At 41.8% G+C, this 18343-nt stretch overlaps 1 protein-coding gene across 2 annotated transcripts; it reads left to right on the top strand.

Moving 5' to 3' along the window:
* The first annotated feature begins 1270 nt into the window (after window positions 1–1270).
* On the top strand, window positions 1271–18141 carry LOC120449457 (lysosome membrane protein 2). 2 transcript variants are annotated; one of them, XM_039631928.1, is made up of 8 exons: window positions 1271–1573; window positions 8770–9040; window positions 14558–14649; window positions 14704–14861; window positions 16010–16151; window positions 16249–16962; window positions 17134–17259; window positions 17325–18141. In XM_039631928.1, the coding sequence occupies exons 2-8, from the start codon at window positions 8779–8781 to the stop codon at window positions 17706–17708; spliced, it is 1878 nt and encodes a 625-aa protein (XP_039487862.1). In that variant the 5' UTR covers window positions 1271–1573; window positions 8770–8778; the 3' UTR covers window positions 17709–18141. The 2 variants fall into 2 exon arrangements, with proteins under 2 accessions (XP_039487862.1, XP_039487863.1); XM_039631929.1 differs by lacking the exons at window positions 1271–1573; window positions 8770–9040 and adding an exon at window positions 13836–14380.
* The last annotated feature ends 202 nt before the right edge of the window (window positions 18142–18343 follow it).

Below are 18343 nucleotides of genomic sequence, written 5' to 3'. Positions count from 1 at the left end.
GTAAGCAAATGTAGCTGTCATCTATCGCCATCAATCATCACTGGAACCGAAGCTATCCCAATGCAATATTTTACATACTCACAGATTACAGCGGATTTACTAGAGTGCCATGCTAATTACTACGGGTTTGTATTTATAGCCTAAGAAAGTTATGATTGACTTGGCTAGTTGATGTCCTTCATTCAATGGGTGTATTTATCAATTCCATTAGATTTATGACCAAGTTCTTGGCCGTAAAAGCAAACCCCTATCTACATACAGGTCTCTAATTGAAGAGTTCAGATCCCGTCCGGTGAGATCAACAAAAGGTATATATATCTCCTATACTTTATACTTATGACGTCAGTGCGTGATAGCTGGATAGCTGATTTGTATTTGTTAAATCGCTCTGAATCGGCGAGGGCAGTCAAGCCCCCGATTTAAGTTGTTTGCTTTAGACACATAAAAACAATTGCGCGTCTGGAAAATTTTCCACTTCGGTTTATGGCAAACGGAAAGTTTTTCACAACCATCGCCTTCAAGGTGTATAATTCGGGTTTATTATCAGCAATTGATTAAGTCTTCAATGGGATCATCCAAATACAATTAGCCTTGGTTGCAATTATCGGCTTCACAAATATTAAAAATTATACCTTAAGCAAAAACAAGAAAACTGATAAACAATTTTTTAGGGAAAATACATTGGCAATATTTTTTCTCCATGCACTTACGATCCTGGGCAAAGGGCATCACTTTCCGAGCTGTCGCACCGCATATCCCTCAGAAAAACCCCAAAAGTCGGAAATACTAAGGAAGCTATAAAACGGCTTCAAGTTCACTTAACTAGAACCACCGACGGCGATAAAAGCAGCGAGCAAAAACAAACAAGTGAACAAGAGAAGTAACCCAAAGTACAGATGACTCAGCATAAATGCGAAAAAAAACCCCCAGTTCCAATCAGGCCAATTACCTGTTGAGGAAAGGAAAAACTCAACATGAGAGAAACTCACCTCGGCTGCGCATGCGATTTAGCCAATTGCCAAATTTCTGCTTCGGCTTCGGCTTCTGCTTCTGTTTCTGTTGCCTTAAATCTAAACGGCGGCTAGGATTGCAGCACACTGGGCGAGCTGAGCGATACGAGTATCTCACAGATACATTCAAGCGAATCTGAACGATCGTCTCTGCTGTAAAGCACTCGTACTTAGTCGGCGATCGCTGCCGAAGTCGTCGCAAGTCTGGGGGTTTTAAACAAAAACGTCTTGCCCAGACGACGGTCCATTCATGCCAGTTTTTCATTTCGACGCGTCAACTTAAAACGACACATGCTCTCGCCAGCGGGCGCGATCGTCAGTAAATGCGGCTAAATAAATTCACAGAGTTCGACGAGTGTCTGTGCGAAGGATAATGCAGTAGTATGAGTTCTTAAAAACCAAATTGCAAGCAAAAAACAAATCGTAATTGGCACAAAATCAATTCGTTTGCGGCAGTGAATATGCGAAAAGTTTACATCTGACCCAAATAGATTCCGATCGTAGTTCCACTAGCGAAAGACAAACCTTGGATTAGCCGTGCAGCGCCTGAGAATTTTTGAAACGTAAGTGACAAACGGGGCGTATGAGTTATGGCCTCAGGGCGTATGTGCAATATTCTGTGTGGTGGCAAAACATAGTAAATATCAAGTGTGGTTTCATTAATTATAATCCGCGTGTCAAGAACGGAATTTTATTAATGTGCTTCTGTTAAAGGTTTCGCGATTGGCGGTAATGTTTTCATTAACTGCCTAAGAATAATTGGTCTGCAATTTATTTGGCTTACTTAATTATTAACCCTTGACTTCAATCCCATAAGTGAACAAACTTTTATTGATTGATTAGAAAAAGAATATATTCTTTGTAATGTGACTGCATAATTGAATTCAAATTAAGTTGAATGGAACTTAAATAATATTAATCATTTATTTATTGGTTTAAATTAGATTATTTCTCTTGAATATAATTAATTTAAATATCGTGATTGAAATTGCAATTGTTCTGAACTGAATTAATTTTTTATGTCAATAGAAATGTTCAGCAACCTCTTTAAATTCAAATGAAGAGTACTTATGATTTGAATTGAAATCGAAAATATATTTAATTCTATTAATCTGTCAACGAATAAAATTGCAATAATGCTATATTTATATTATTTTATTATTGACCTATCAATTTTATCAGCGGCGTACTTATATAAGCTCAAAAAGTCAACCCCCTGCACCTTTTAATCGAAATGCAGTTCAATGTGCGCATTTAATTGGATTATAAACATTAACGGAGCTGTCAAAAATATCATTTCATTCGCCAGACGGGAGCAAATCAATTAAGCTGATTGCGAAAAAAATCACTGGACAGCCGGCAGCCTTATCAATGTGATGTCAAAAATCTAGACTACTCAGAAAAGCCCTTGCCCAATGACTCTTGGGTTGTTTGCTTCAATTTATAAACAGTTTGGTTTGCTGTTTTTGCCTTCGCATTTTGGCTCATTTTTGCAGTCTGCAATTAAGTGTAAACATTTTGCAAGTTATGCAAAATAACGGCAATGTGGTTATGAGCGGTCATTTCTCGTGTGTTTGTCTCTTGGCCAAATGCATATTATTTGGAGTCTGCCGATCTGTTTTAGGTTTTGGTTTTAGGGCGATTTCGCAAATATGCCACCGCAGACACGTACCAAAAACCCCACAATGATGCGTTTTCCCCACCCCTGATTAAGTTTGACCCACATGCACGCCGAGTTAAGGTCAATGTTAAGGTGAAATTGAAAGAGCCACAGAGGTAAGGTCACCCAGCTTTGGGCATTTCCCTTTCAATGAAACTAGAGACCTGACATATAACATAGATCTTTCTAGTTTATGCGTCAAGTCTCACTATTGATTATTGACTAATGTGTCTTTTTTACAAGTTCCCATGCCATTTGAGCAAATTTGGCAAAATACTTTTTATGACCTTAGTGACAGCTAAACTGAAATACTGAAATACTTGAAGCAAATAAAAGTAATAAAAGTTGAGACATCTGTGTGTGAAATGGTGTGAAATTTAGGGGTCAGCGCAAACGGATGTCCCAAAAACAAACAACCTATGACGACATTTGCGGTGGTTTTAAAAGAATATTTAAATTTGACTAAAATCTACGTTATGTGGAAATGCTGTAGGAATCTTTTTCACACATTTAGGAAACTAAAATTGTTACTATATACAGTTTAAAGCACATTTAGGTCTTTCAACATCCCTCAACCACTCTTCGAGCCCTATTTTATCACGCCACATTTGGGCCCAATCAGTTTCACTTTCAAGCGGACCGCAGACAACAATTTAGGCGAAATTTCCAACGCTGTCTACACCTCCTAGAGCACTTAGTTGGGAAAGCCAGCTAGTCACTCATCCCAACCCACCCAGCCATCCATCCAGTTGTCCGCCCACCGATTTGCCAGACTTAAACGTGGACACAGAAGTTGTCTTAAATTAACCGCAAGCGAAAAAATACCTTTAAGTGCAATAGACGTCACACAAAAGGCCGCTTTTGTTGCGTTGCTTTGCTGCTTTCCTAACCGTTAAATTGAAATATTGACACAAGTTTTGTGATGAGTGTAGCTATTTTTTGTTTTTTTTTTTTCGTGAATTTCTGATTCATTTGACCACGGCCCGGGGCAGGCACACTTGCTAATAACGCGAACATACAATATCTGGCAGATAGGTTTACATAATGGGCCAGGCCATGCTCTTTAATAACCAACTGATTGGCCCCCTGATAAGAGCCGAGAAATTGGCAAATTGCCATTTGGCGGCTTAAAGTGCGAGAAAGCCATCAATCGCTAATTTCTGGCCGCGGGCGAGACAAGCGAATCGGCTGGCTATAAGCTTATATAGTGACTTAGGTCAGGATTGAAGTTGCCGGCCCACACACACTTGCGCACGACCTTGCGGCCTTATTTCTCTGACAACCAGATCAGACCCTTCTCAAAGCGAACGAAATTGATTCATGACTCGCAGAAAAAGCCTGCTCGAAAAGGGCTTTTTGATTCAGTTGAAATTCTCAAGCGTAATTGGAGCATTTCGCGTATCGTTTCGCCAAAAAAAAGGCCATAAAAATGTTCCCAAAAATAGACAGCGGGAGAGTGTGCGCGTATAAATTACAACACTCGACGCAGCTGCTGCCGAGTATTGGAAAATATTTGCCAATAATTCAGCTGTTGATGGAGCGGTCGGCAACGCTTCAGTGATTGGCCACGGTTTCAGCCAAGTCCGCGACTTGGACGAGCACTGCAACTCCGTCCAGACTCCACGACATTCACAACAATCTTGTTAACGCTTTTTGCCGCTCTCGGGCTTGGGGGAACGCGTGTCAAATGCTGGGGCAACTAATCAAGTGATTTTGAAGATGAGAGCTCAATTAGGGCATGCCAATTGAAAAGGCAGTTATCAAACTACTGCAAAAAAGGGAACTTTTATTGGGGGATTTACTTTAGTTTGTTGGCAATCTGAAAGGGAAAAATAATTAAAGTAAATAAAATTACAAGCAGTGTGATCCCACAATGTCAAGTTCGTTTCCTAAGTCTTTCGTTTTAGTTGTGCGAACTCTACTTTCCGCGCACAACTTGCACCATTTTTTCAATTCCTTCAACTACAATTATTATAACATGAAGTTTAATGTTAACGTTGAATTACTTAATGCCATTTAAATTGTATACATGGCTCGTGCAGTGTTTGCTGCTGTTGTTGTACCATTTATAGAATGATTTGTTGCGCTTGGCCTGGCTAGCTGAGCTATGAATATGCCCATGTAAATATACCCATCGCTTTCGCTCCCGATGCGTTGTATCTTAATTGAGCTGAACAAAACGATGGCATAATAAAATAAGAGTTGGATGAAGTCTGCTCCCCGCCAAGGAAAGTGTGGCGCTACCAAGCGGAAAGCGCTCACACAGAAAGAAATTACGTATTAACTTTAATATGACTTCAAGCAAGGAACAAATTATCATCGAATTATACGAAGCCAATCGATTGTCCAGAATCCCTACGGAAGCAAAAAGTAATGATAAAAGAGTCATAATAATTAGGGCTATTCGGGCGCCTTTAAGTTTTTTTCCGTGCATTTAGCCGTTATGCTGCTGGGGGCATAGCCAAATAAATACCCTGCCCCATGTGTAGGTTGCAATTAGAGCTAAATGAGAGAGCACTTCTGGTTCCAACGGAGACTTCCGGAAAGATTTTTATGTTTATCTCAATGTCAACAGCGGAAAAGATGAACGAACCTTTCGCATGTGAAATCGAACAAAAAGAGGCAACCCACAGTTTCAATAATTGCATACAATTTGCCAATCAACGCGTTCCCAACGATGCCAATTATGAAATGCCAGGCCCTTGTATCCATATGTCCATGTGCTCGTCCCTTTTGTGGGCGCACCTCTTGGCCATGGCTTATGAAGCCATTCAAGTGCCTTCGGCCAAGGAGGAAAAGGAAGCAGATGATTCCAAAAAATTGATATTTTATATATGTAATAACAGCGCAGGAAAGAAAGAAAAAATAATAACGACCATAAAATTATAAAGGTTTGGCTGCCAAAAAAATTAAGCAGAAATTTATTAAAAATGCATAAAACAGGCCGAAATCTCGCACTCCAGCCAAAAAAAAAAACTGGATTCCTGCGCAGCTGGGGATGGTAAATGGTATCTGCGGGAAAGAGAAAAAGTGGCGCGTGACCTTCGCACCACTGAGCAAAAAGTGCACAGTAACCTGAAACTGCGGCTGTGTGAAATTATTAAATCAGCAGCCGCTTCACAGTCACAACTGCACTCCCAAGAAACCAAAACAAACAAGTGCAACAAGAGGAACGACATCGCAGCCATCAGACATCAGACATTGGACAGCCAGTCGGAGGAGGAGGAGAAACAGGCACTCCAGCTGGTGGCTACTGTTTGCAAAGAGGCAACATCGCCGAATGAGTCAAGGAAAGCAGCGAACTTGAGATACACTCCACAGAAGTTAAGGAAAATATTTGGCAACATGCTTAAAAAATATTTAGATAAGAAAAAAAAAACCAAACTTAAATTTATAGATACTCTTTCTGTAAGTTACACCACCATTAATTAAAATGCTCCATAAGTACAAGAAAAACCAAGCTGTGCATTGAGTTGGTTTTGCCGACTGGTTATTCCAGAATCCCAGCGGCATGCCAGTGTTTGCCCAATTTTTCCTGCCCATTTAAAGTTCACGAAGCCATAGCTAAATGTGGGTTTTTCCGAAATTGATATCCTCCCTCCCAGCGAGCTTAACACAATACCCCCAAGCAGGCGCCACAGAAGGCGCAGCTCTTGACTCACACTTCGAAATGCACGCGAACAGCAGCAACATGAGCCGCAGCAAAATGCAGCAGGTGCAAGCGGGAAGGCAGATTTTCGGCAAATGCCAACGAACGCTTTGGATGGTGGAGTGGCACAGTGGCTCAATGGCCAAGTGGCCTGCTGGCCAGGCAACCTACTTCTGGCACTACTTTTGCTGCAACTGCAATCGAAAGTGAGGCTGAGCGACTGTAACTGGGACTGGGACTGGGCATGAGTATATGGATGGAAGCCATGGAATCGGGTTGGGTATCGTCGGCGTCAGCTGTTAGAAAGCTTCGCTGGCCGAGCTGGACATGGTGCTCCAGTGGCGGCGAGAGGCATGTGGCAGTTGCGACACATCCAGCCAGTTGCCATATACACCTCTGGTCTGGCCGGGGATATATGGCTATTATAAAACCGTATTTAGGTCAATCAAATTTCGCATTTGGCATTTTGAAATTTCTTTACGCAAATGCTTGTGCTATTTTTTAATGATTTTCTAGTCAGGCCAATCCAGTCCAGAGTCTCACTGTGCCGGTGTTTTATTTTTTCGATTGCATAATGTGCTTATGCCAAAGAAGCCAAGTGACCACGCCGTGGCCAATAAGTACAATAAGCGCAAAATTGTAAAAAACGTGTTTAACTTTTTTTTGTTTCTCCCTCTCCCGATTTTACCACTTTATTTATTTTCTTCTGCTCCGTCGAGCTGGGAACTTCTTAATGGATTGGCGTTGGCCATTGAGGCGTGATTTTCGACGAAGGAGTGTGCAACAAGGGGTTAATGGTGGGGGTGGAGTTTCGCACCGCAAGATGATAAATAATAGCCACTTCCGACTGTTGAATGTTGAATGCTGAATTCTGGACTTCGAATGAAGTCGTTATTTAGAGAACCTCGCTCGTTTCCGCATCCTTTCCCTTTGAATACCCTTGAAAAGTTGGCAAATTAAATGCGGCCTTAATTATTTTATGCTCATTAAGCGCACAGCTAAATATTTGCCCTGCCAAAATGGCAAAAAGTTAAGTCAGCTTCTCCTGGCCCAAAGCGGTTTACAATCTGGCTGCAATTAAAAGAGATACCCAAAAAACATCGCGAAACAAAGTACAAAAGATATAAATGTCATTAATTGGGTTTAAATATTGTTGTTTTCTTATTTTTTGCCTGTATCCAACTTTACACAACTTTGTTCATAAACAAAAATCGCTCAATTGTGACAGCCGTTTAACTAACATTTCAGTTATGTCAGAAGTCCATTAAAAATAATTTGCCCTCACTTGAGATGCGGCTTAAATGAAAATCTTGGTAAATGACCAAATGGGCTATGAGCTCACACTCGGAGCGACAAAACTAGAGTTGAGAGTAGAGAGTCCAGTTCACGCATAAGTCCAGGTATGCAAAGTTCGTTGCCTCAGTCATTTGTTTTTTTCCGCACTTTGCATATAAATATTCTGCTTGGCACAATAAAAACCAAGTGTCAACGCGATTGAACTCGATTATTGATCATGTGTACTGATTACAATTCCCCTTTGGCCGAGATCATAAAATTTTCCAGGCTTCGCCCATAGTTCCCATTTTATTATATTATTTATTAGCATGCATTAGCATTTTTCGAATGAAAAATAAGGCACATGGCATTAACAAGACATATAAAACAATTAGTAGAACAATTTCAGCATGAAGCAATTAGCCTAATAGATTTATGGAAAATTTATGGAAATCGAAGACCTATCAAAGGGCTGCTTTTGATTTTAGGCAGTAACTATTATTATAGTAAAATCAATATTATCCATGGAAAATATTTATATAGAATTTCTTTGGCAAAAAACGAAACTCTAAATAAATTGTATTGGTACTTCTTAAGTTGTTTACGATATGATTTGATCACGTGCATCGACCTGAGTTTGATTCCGCATTGCCTGTTTTCCTGGACCCATAGATAGATTCCAATTGATTTTCTGCATTTTCAATTAGTAAGCAAATGAAACTGTGCCGGTAGCCAGCCAGTGGTTGCTGCCCAATTAGCATATTGTCTGTGGCTTAAGGTAACGACCTGCCAGCGGAGAGGGTTCCCCGGCACTCACGTAGCGAGTGACAAATGTATTTACGCCATGGAGCATTTATCAGCCACCGGGCTAATAAAAACATATATTATTATACTGTTGTAACTGAATTTATGGCACGATTCATTGCGGTTTCAGTAGGTCCGCTTAAAAATGCAGCTAATCACAGCCAAATCTTTGGAGAAGTATGCCAAGGCTGGCGGTGCGAGGTTCTAAAAATTCTTCGCATCTCCTGGTTAGACAAACGACCCCAGGAAGTACTTGACCGACACGGCAGGCCATTTAAATTATAATTGCCTTCTATAAATATGTTGTTGTCCCCTAGTCGCCGTTGAACTAATCCACCTCAACCGCTTTTTATTGCTACTATCTCCGATAGACTTGAATTATGGGCTTGGAAAAACATTACCTGCGATATGGACGCACCGCTAGAGATCACCTCCTTGACTGGGCCACCTGTGGGCGTGGTCGACGACAGCAGCAGCAACAGCAGCAGCAGCAACTGCAACAGCAGCATCCACAACAGCAGCAACAACATGCACAGCCATCACAGGGGTCAACTGCCACGGGGCGGAGGTCCCGCCCCCATGTGACACACAGGGGAACGCCGCTCTCCATGCTGATATCAAATGGAGTTAGGATTAGCAATAGTAAGTACACCCCACTTAATTACAGCGCGAAATATGCCAGTCATCCGAGTGTATACAAAATAATGATGCATAAACAAGGCGTATTTGAAAGCTAAAACAATTAGTACATTAATTTCAGCATGAAGCAAATCATTAATGGTAGTTGCGGAAAATTTATTTAAGAATCAGGTAAAACATCTTGGAAACTCTTTTAGCATAATATAATCCACCATATTGGGAGTTTTCCCATACTATTCGTACAAGCTGTCCCGAAAAGGAAATGCCTTGACTGACAGACTCCTATCACCTTCGACAGACAACAAGAAAATTGAATTAAGGAAAAATGTTATTAAGCGCTCAATTAGCTAGCTAAAAGTCAATATCAACTGCCAAATTGGTCAGATGCTTGTTGAGTTCGCTGAAAGCAAAGACCATACCCACACCAGCAAATTGACAGTTTGAAAAAATACCGCAAAATGCTGTTTACAAAACTGGTCATCCAAGAACTGCAGCCAAAAAAATTAAAAACTAGTCTTTGGCCGAAAGGAAAAACCAAGAGGCTAAAATACAAAACAATTTAGTGGCAGACTTGAAAACGAAAAGTCGAAACAGCTAAACTAAGCAGCCAACTACGCGCAGATGTAAATCAAGGAAACACACAGACACAAACTCGAGTTTTCCAATTCAAACTGAGATTGTAGCGTTCTATGCAATGGCCGACATTGCGTATACGCCGAGTGAGCCGAGCCAAGCCAGCTAGGCTTAGTTAGTCGAAGGCAGCCAAGTGTGCAAGCAGCCAGCCAGCCAGCTAGCTAGCAAACAGTAACTAGTAACCATGGCCAAGAACATTCGCCAGAGAGGGACGGCAGCAATCTGAACTTGGCTTAGACTGAAGCCCAGGCTCCGTTTGTTTACGTTTCGCTTTTCACTAGTTTTTTGGTTGAATTTTGTGTATTTTCTGGTTTCGGTTTCACTTCGTTTTCGAGGCGTTTTTCGATTGTCGCTTATATAGAATTATTTTTTAAGCGCTTTGCACTTGACTATTGGCCTGGCTTTATTGCCATGTTCGCCAAGTGCCTTGCTATTGGACTTCTAGGGGATGCTGTTTGGCCACGGAGCAATTATGGGTACTTCTGTTGGACGTGACGATCGCCGAAGGACTTATCTGAGATATATCTTTACGATTAAAGGCCAAAATAGCCAAGCTATTTAATTGCCCTCCATATACTGGCTTATATGAGAGAAGCTGTCTATCTGTTATGTTACTTCTTATGGAGGAAGCTAGCTGATTTCTCTTGGGCAATTCTATTGCCAAGCATAACAAACAAACAACAAGCAGCATTAAAAACAGAAAATTCGCAATTGAAAACTATGTGGCCAGCAATACTAGCCACTTTTAACTGCCAAATACTCGGACTTACAAAGACCAATACCAGCAACTAGCCACGAGCTCATTCAAAGCAAATATGAAAATGTTGCCAAATCAATGGCTAAGACATTTGGCGAGGGGATGGAGGGGCGATTGGCCACACAGAAAGCAATTGAACTTGATGGTAATAACACTACTTAATATATGTATTTCAAAGCAGCAGTCTTGATTAATGTAGTGGAACCTTAAGGTACCTTAACTCTAATATTAATTCAAGTGATTGCGTTAATTAGTGGTTTTTATCCATCAGCTGGTGAGTATTTCAGTCCTAGTATTTCTCGCTGTGCAGCTGAAGCTGCAAGACAGTGAATGAGCGCCGAAAAAGAGTGAACGAGTGGGTTCCGAGTGGATTCAAGGGGCCAGTGATAGCGACAGTGAGTTGAGTGCTGGCGAGTGCGAAATCAAGTAGCCGCCGTGGATGCCGTGTGGATTGGGAGGGTGAGCATGAATAAACACATGCAGGTTGCTTATGGCCAATTCTATGTCTTAAGTGGGAGGAAGGGGGCTCTAGACGCGGGCGACGTGCTTTTGGCCATTTGTTTGTCCGGCTCAAACAGAAACAGGCGCGATGGTGGCAGTCGATGCAGTCGAGACTCAAGTGGCTCAGCCCAGCTCAGCTCAGCTCTGCCGAAGAAGAAGAGTTCCCGATGGCAGCGGACTCTTTAGCAATCTGCGACCGAATCTGCGAGTCTGCGAGTGTGGTGTACTTTGCGATTATATAACCAGATACTGGCATTAAGGCCTGGCCAAGATCGTGCCTCAGCTTCGGTTGCTCTGCGTCGGAATTTTTAAGATGTTGACACAGAATGCAGTCAACTAGAAGCCAAAATAAATATATTGTTTGAAAAACGCATAAATATTGAAAAGAAATACTGAAACTTTAAAAGTTGTAAATATAAAATGAGAAACAATAAAGAGAATCTCTTTACATTTCCATTATTATACAATACGAGAAGAAGCAACAACTCACTTATATAGGAAGTCTGAGAAACATTTATAAAGAGATATGTTGTCGTCCGTTAAATTGGTATCTTCCCATATTAATATAAATGGGGTCATCAATAACATTCCATTTCGATCTGGGCTGACTCAACCGAGTGGAAATGCCAGTTCACTTTCCACTTTCACTTTCTGGGGGTTTCTCCCCAGGATTTCCGCTACGAGCCTTCGCAGTGTTTGCCTTTCATCTCGGGGCAAACTTTCCAGATCCAGTTCCTAACCTTCGGCCTTTGCATCTCTTCATGCATACCCTCCTTTCGGTTGGGTCCTTATCCCAACCGAGAATCAGTTGTAAATGCTTTAATTAAGGGCCGCGACGCGATAACTTAAATGCAAAATTGTGCGAAGGCACGTCTCGGTAGCCAGAAACCGGTTGCGATGTGTTGTTTTTTTGTTTTTTGTTTTTTGTTTTCGTGGGACATGCCCATAGCCATTGCCCTTTGTTTCGGCTAATTGGCCACTAAGGGATCTCCAAATCGAGTATATATAGCTTACGGATAGAAGATCGGCGGAGGAGATGCGGTCACGTGATGCAAATTGTAACGCGTACGAGGAAGTGAACTCGGACCGCCAGGAATTGCTTGGATTATTTGCTTAAACAAAAGTGTTTACATGGCCATAATGATTTTGGGGGAGGGGCAGCCGGATCAGGTCTTGGATTATTGTTATTTGCACGGCACGTTCTTAGGCGAAATCTCGGCTCGATTGTCTCGGACATTGCAACTGTTTAGCTCTATTGTTAATGGACATGGCATGGTATTGTCTATATGCGGGTCTAGAAACTGTCTATTGAAATGGTATATGACCAGCACGCTTTGTTGCCTTTTCGCCGCCACTTTTGTTGGCCAAGAGCTGCGAAGCAGCTGCAGCTTTACGGCCGGTAATTGTGAGCGTTAATTTTAACAGGCAATTGGGAAACTTACGTTTATTCTTTTTCGCCTTTTTCTATGTTTTTTTTTCTGTTTTTCGGGCCAAGCTTCAACAGAAACTACAAATAAAACCAGGTTGCATAGACCTCCCAACCAGCAAATGTTTCACTTAAACCTCCCAGCTAATATAACTGACCATTTAAATTGTCTCATTTAAACAGTTTGAAAGTCTACGGCAATTGCAGAGCTCTTAGGTTTTTCTCGCTTTTCTGAGTGTTTCTTTTTTTTAACTTTTGTGCGTGGTTTTTGGCTAGCTGTCGAGTTTAGAAGCTTGAAAATATGAGAATCGCGTGCTCAGCTGTAATTGCATATGACATTGCATATGTAACGAGCATATGACACCAACGGCCAAATCCAATTGAGGCAGAGGCGCACAGAAAAGGGGTCGCGAAAACATATTTAGTTTACAATAGGTATAAGATTTACTTTGTAATTTTCCAGTATGAACAGGTAATCGCATATAAAAGCCAAACCCCTGCAAAGAAATCATAACTCAACACAAAAATATACAAGTATGTAAGTAGCCACAGCAGCGTTTACTTGGGGATCAGCATAATTGTCAACAGTCGTTGTTCGCTGACGTATCAATTGTGTGCCAAATGTTTAGTGACCATATCGCTGCGGCTATATGCCTATATGCCTATATGGCTATATGTATCTTCCCAGCGCGCTCAGAAACCCGATTTGCAATAGCCGTTCGATTGCAGTAACATTATAGCTTTGGAGAACCGAACAACCGAATAAAGCCTTCCGTTGAGGCGCTGTCTTCCCTTGACCTTGGGCTCCGAAATGTAATGTGCCTCGTTTTATGACACTTGTTGTCGCTTTTTCGGCTTTTTACTTCACTCTCCTTTTTGCGTAACTTTCTCTGGGACAGATTTTATGATCGTCGAGCTCTTCAGGGTCAGTGGAACACTAACCAGAGAAGCAACCGCTGGAATTTTGCCAGGCAAAGAGTGATTCAATGCACCTACTCCCATAATCCGACTAAGTTTTGACAGCAAGTATTGCACCCATATTGAAAATATGGGCTTAATGAGTTCCAAGCTGATTTCTGTACCCAAGTGCATTTTTATCGCACTCTTACAGAAGGTTTGATTTGTTAGATCAATCAGTTAAAGTCTTTAAAGTGTTAATCCTTCCTTTAAATCAAAAATATATTTTACAAATTTAGTTCTTACTAGTAGTAATAGTAGAAAAAGCGTTATAATTTATTATCCCTGCTATTTATTACGCGTAGAGTACTTTTGGATTCGTTTTCCCAGCCGACTTGCTTCCCTTTTCACTTATTTTTTCGGCCTTATCGCTGACGTCGCCGTTTTTGACTCAGTGACCTGCAAAATCGAAGCAGCTTTTTATAAGATAATAAATAATAAATAAAATTGAAATTTATGTTGTTTCAAAACGCTTCACCTTGCACTTTTTCGGGGCGGCGGCACTTTTTGGCGAAACCTGATAGCGAAACGCTTTTTCTTGATCGGATTGGCGTGGCGATCAGTTCGTTGACTGGTCGCCGCAAGTACAGAAAAACCCGTGAAAATACTCAGAACTCGTTGGCATTGCATGCCCATCATCTTCATCATCATCATCATAATAATCAGCGGAATCATCAGCGGATTTGAGATGCTGCTGGCCACGCCCACCGCCTCCAAATGAAGTTGATGTTGATGTTGCGGACGTCCAATGTCCAGAGACTAAGTGCATGGGCCAATTAACATTGCATCGGCCGAGATTCAGTTTCAATTAGTGATAACAGAGGGTCGTAAATTTTGGCAGCTGTCATACGTGTATATGCTGTATGCTGTATGTCCGCTGGCGATAAGTCGGCCAAGATCGCGATTGACTGCCCACGAGATGGCGAATCTGAGTGTTGACCATTGTAATTGCATGTGACATCCGTGAAATTGCACCGTGAAATTCGCAAATAATTTTATTTTATTTACCTTTCGAAACTGCACAAAAAAGCGGCATTAAAAAGGAATATGAAAAGCTGCACATCAGGGGGTAATTTGCGTCACTTTCAGTCAACAAAACTGGGTTATATAACTCAAGCATTTTGCTCTGCTTTCTAGGACTGTCCACGAGATTTTTAATAATAGCACTTAGCTAAGTCTTGCTGCAATACTTTGACTCGTGCCTAATCAGCAAAATAATAACTTGTTATTTCTTCTTTCTTTGCAGATAGACTAGCTGTGATAATTATTGGGATAATTACTTTAATCTTAGGCATTATTCTATCCTCCATGCCCTGGCTGGATTATTTTATACTAAAGGTAAGTTTTCCTTGAAATCTGAACTGTAAAGGTTTTAATTTTGGTGAACTTTAGAACTTAAGGCTGTGGAATGATACACTGAGCTATCATTATTGGCAAAGGCCCGGCGTCATCCGACTGACCAAGCTCTACATCTACAATGTGACCAATCCGGATGGATTCCTCCGCGGGGAAAAGCCGCACCTGCAAGAAGTTGGTCCTTTTGTCTACAGGTAAGCCACCCAGCTGCAGAATTTGGCCATAAATCGCGGCAATTGAAAGATTCGTTACGCCTTTTCTGACACCTCAGGTTGGAAAACCTTTAGGCATAGATAAATTTCCACGGCCGCTTTGGCACAGCACTCCGATTGGTCGCGGTTTTCTGGGAAGTTAATGTCTTAATACCTGTAATTAGAATCGCAAGTGGCTAAAAGCAATTCAAGTGGCTAAAAATATTAGCTACGGTAACGGTTAATGGTTAACTTATTGAACTTCTAGAAGGGAAAATTAGGGGCTTAGTAAGTGATATCTGATTTATTTCCCCAGCTCCGACTACTGAATTCCGGATTCAGCAATTCACTGCTAGCTGGAAGGTAATTGCAGCTTAGAAGTTCTTTAAACTAATGCAAAAATTACAAAGTTTTACTTTGTCTTTAGGCCTTTCAAATGTCTCAGTTTGATATTATTTAAATTGGGTGTAAAAAATACCACCACTTAGTTATATCTTTGCATATCAGCTAATATATTTGTATTAATCATTTAAGCAACTAAGACTTATCAAGATCAGATTAAACTAAGCTTGGGCATTAGCCACGGCAATGTGCAAACAATTGAATTATCTCTTCGGATTTTAACACCCAATCAAACTGGCCAACAGCCGTGAGCCGCCGTGCAATTAGTTGGCCAATTAAACCATGAGCTCACAGCTCTTGAAGGCGAGTTTCCGCTGAGTGAGATTGCAACATCTAGAGCTAGTGCAAATGCAATGCAATGTTTAATAATAGGCCTCCACATGGACAGCCCGAACTGAACCCGTTTAAATGAAGGATAACCTGAGAGGGTTCGGTTCAAAGTGATCAATCATTCAATCACTGCATCACAAGCTTAGATTTAAATTTGCATGGGCATCTCGGCTGGTGATGATAGGTTTAAAATTGTGGCCATAATGACAATCGAGGCCCAAAGTGCCCGTCATTCGCTGCCACTTTTTATGTTGGTTTCGACTCGTTTTGCCTTTTGCTTTTCCCCGGCCGAAACTGAACTTGACATTCAATTGCTTGGCTTTTTGTTGGCCGCCCCTGACTTTGGACCACGAATCCGAGTCCGCAGCACGTGCCGATTAATGATAAGACATTATTTTCTCTTTCTGCGCTTTTTACAGGGAAGACATGCAGAAGGTGAATGTCAAGTTTCACGAGAATAACTACACCGTGTCATATCAGCATAAGAAGATACTGCAATTTGTTCCTGAACTGAGTATTGATAAGGACACGCCCATAGTCACGCCCAATATTCCCCTGCTGGTAAGGATATTTAGTATTTAACTGCACAGCTACTTTTTATATTATTATGTATTTAATATTCCCTTTAATAAAACTAATACTAATTACCTTCCCAAAGACCCTCACCAGTCTCAGCCCGAAGCTGGGATATCTCCTCTCCAAAACCATATCCGTAGTGGTAACGGCTGCCCAATTCAAACCCTTCATCAACGTCACTGCCGAGCAGTTGGCCTTTGGCTACGACGATGCGCTGGTGAGCTTGGCACACAGGTTTTATCCCAAGCACATGAGACCGATGGAGAGGATGGGTCTGCTCCTGGGACGCAATGGCACCCTCACGGAGGTGTCCTCCGTTAAGACGGGCATGGACAGCATGGACCAGTTTGGCTACATAGACCAGCTGAATGGGATGGATCACCTGCCGCACTGGAGTGAGCCGCCGTGCACGAGTATAGCTGGATCGGAGGGATCCTTCTTTCCGCCGCGGGAACTCACCAAATCGGAGATGGTTCATATATACGACAAGGATTTGTGCAGGATTATTCCGCTGAAATATGTGGAGAGCCTGGAAAAGGATGGCATAGCGGCGGATCTGTTCCGGCTGCCCAATAATTCCTACGGGGATTCCGCACACAATCCGGAGAACAAGTGCTACGATACCAGCGAATATGAGCCCATTCAGGGCCTCCAGAATATCAGTCCGTGCCAATATGGCGCCCCCGTTTACATTTCCAATCCGCATTTCTTTGAATCCCACCCAGATCTTCTCAATTCCGTGGAAGGCCTAAAGCCAGAACGTGAGAAGCACGAAACCTACTTCAAAATACAACCGGTGAGTGAATTTAATAATATATTATAAACCTAAAGTATCAAAGTCACCATGGAAATGTGAGCTCTAGCATGTGCCTACGGAGTTTAATTTGTATCTTAAATGTAACGTTCTTATATGACGCTCGTGCTTTTTCCGCATTGCTCTTCTAACTTAATTTCTGTTCTCCATTAGAAACTTGGAGTTCCACTGGAGGGTAAAGTGCGGATACAGCTGAATCTTAAAGTGACACGTGCCAAGGACGTCTACCCAGTGCGTGATTTTCGAGACTTTGTCTTTCCGGTCATGTGGCTGGAAGAGGTGAGCCATCAAATGTCCAAAACACACCCAGAAAATCTATTAAGCTGCAAACTACACCTTTATAGGGCATCTCTGAGCTGACACCTGCCATCAAGCGCTGGATTTACTTGGGCACAGTGATAGCCCCGAGTGCCGTGCCCATCGGATCCTACCTGATGATCCTGGGCGGAGCCTTTGCCATCATCTTCAGCTTCGTGAGAGCCTACCAGAACTTTGTGTTCGCCCGGGATCCCACGCTGGAGATCCTCGAGATGGGCAGGAGGTCCTTGAGGCGGGGCAGCAGTTTCATAGCCCATCAGCAGCACAGGTTACTCGTTCATCACCGGGACAGCTACTCCCTGCTGCGACATGGACCCATGGCCACCTGTTTGGGGGAGGGAAACCAGGAGGAGGACGCGCAGCCCATCATCGATGGAAGCCTCAGTGCTGGAATCAGTCAGGAGTCGTAGTTGCAGATATAGACGTACAACTAGATCCTTAAGGTGTGAATGCTTGAGTCTGGCCAAATTCGTGGCATATACTTGACGTTCTTGCCACTGCATATGCATTATCATTACTCAGTTTCCACATCGAACCAATCAATCATATTCATCTTGCTGCTACTAACGCCAAACGGGTTTGCTAGTAACTTGTAACTTGTATCTTGTATCTTGTAGATAGGCGTATGAATTTGTACACATTTTTGTCAATGGAATGCTACAAATAATTCACTAGTCAATGATTACAATGTGAAAAATGCAAGCACTCATTTCTAGTTTTGTTAGCTGTTAGCTTAGGTTAGTCGTAAACCTTAATTATATTTTATGTATTTGTTAAATAATGTTTAGGCTGAGGATGTACGAAATTATAAAATATATAAATGAGAATTTTGCAATTCAAAAACCATTTTTTGCTAGAACTCTCATATTTCTTAAAAATATCTTTAGACTCCATAAATCCAACTGAAAGCATAAATCTACTTGTTAAGAGCAGATTCTCCATCTCGCAGCTTCGGCAGTTCTCAGAACAATTTCTGACTGTTATAAATCAAGGCAAGTAAAAAACGGAAAACTGAACTAGAAAATAAACAGGAGTGCTGGCTTTT

This window comes from Drosophila santomea, chromosome 3L (genome assembly GCF_016746245.2).
Source record: "Drosophila santomea strain STO CAGO 1482 chromosome 3L, Prin_Dsan_1.1, whole genome shotgun sequence".
NCBI lineage: Eukaryota > Metazoa > Arthropoda > Insecta > Diptera > Drosophilidae > Drosophila > Drosophila santomea.
This window is presented reverse-complemented; position numbering and strand designations above follow the sequence as displayed.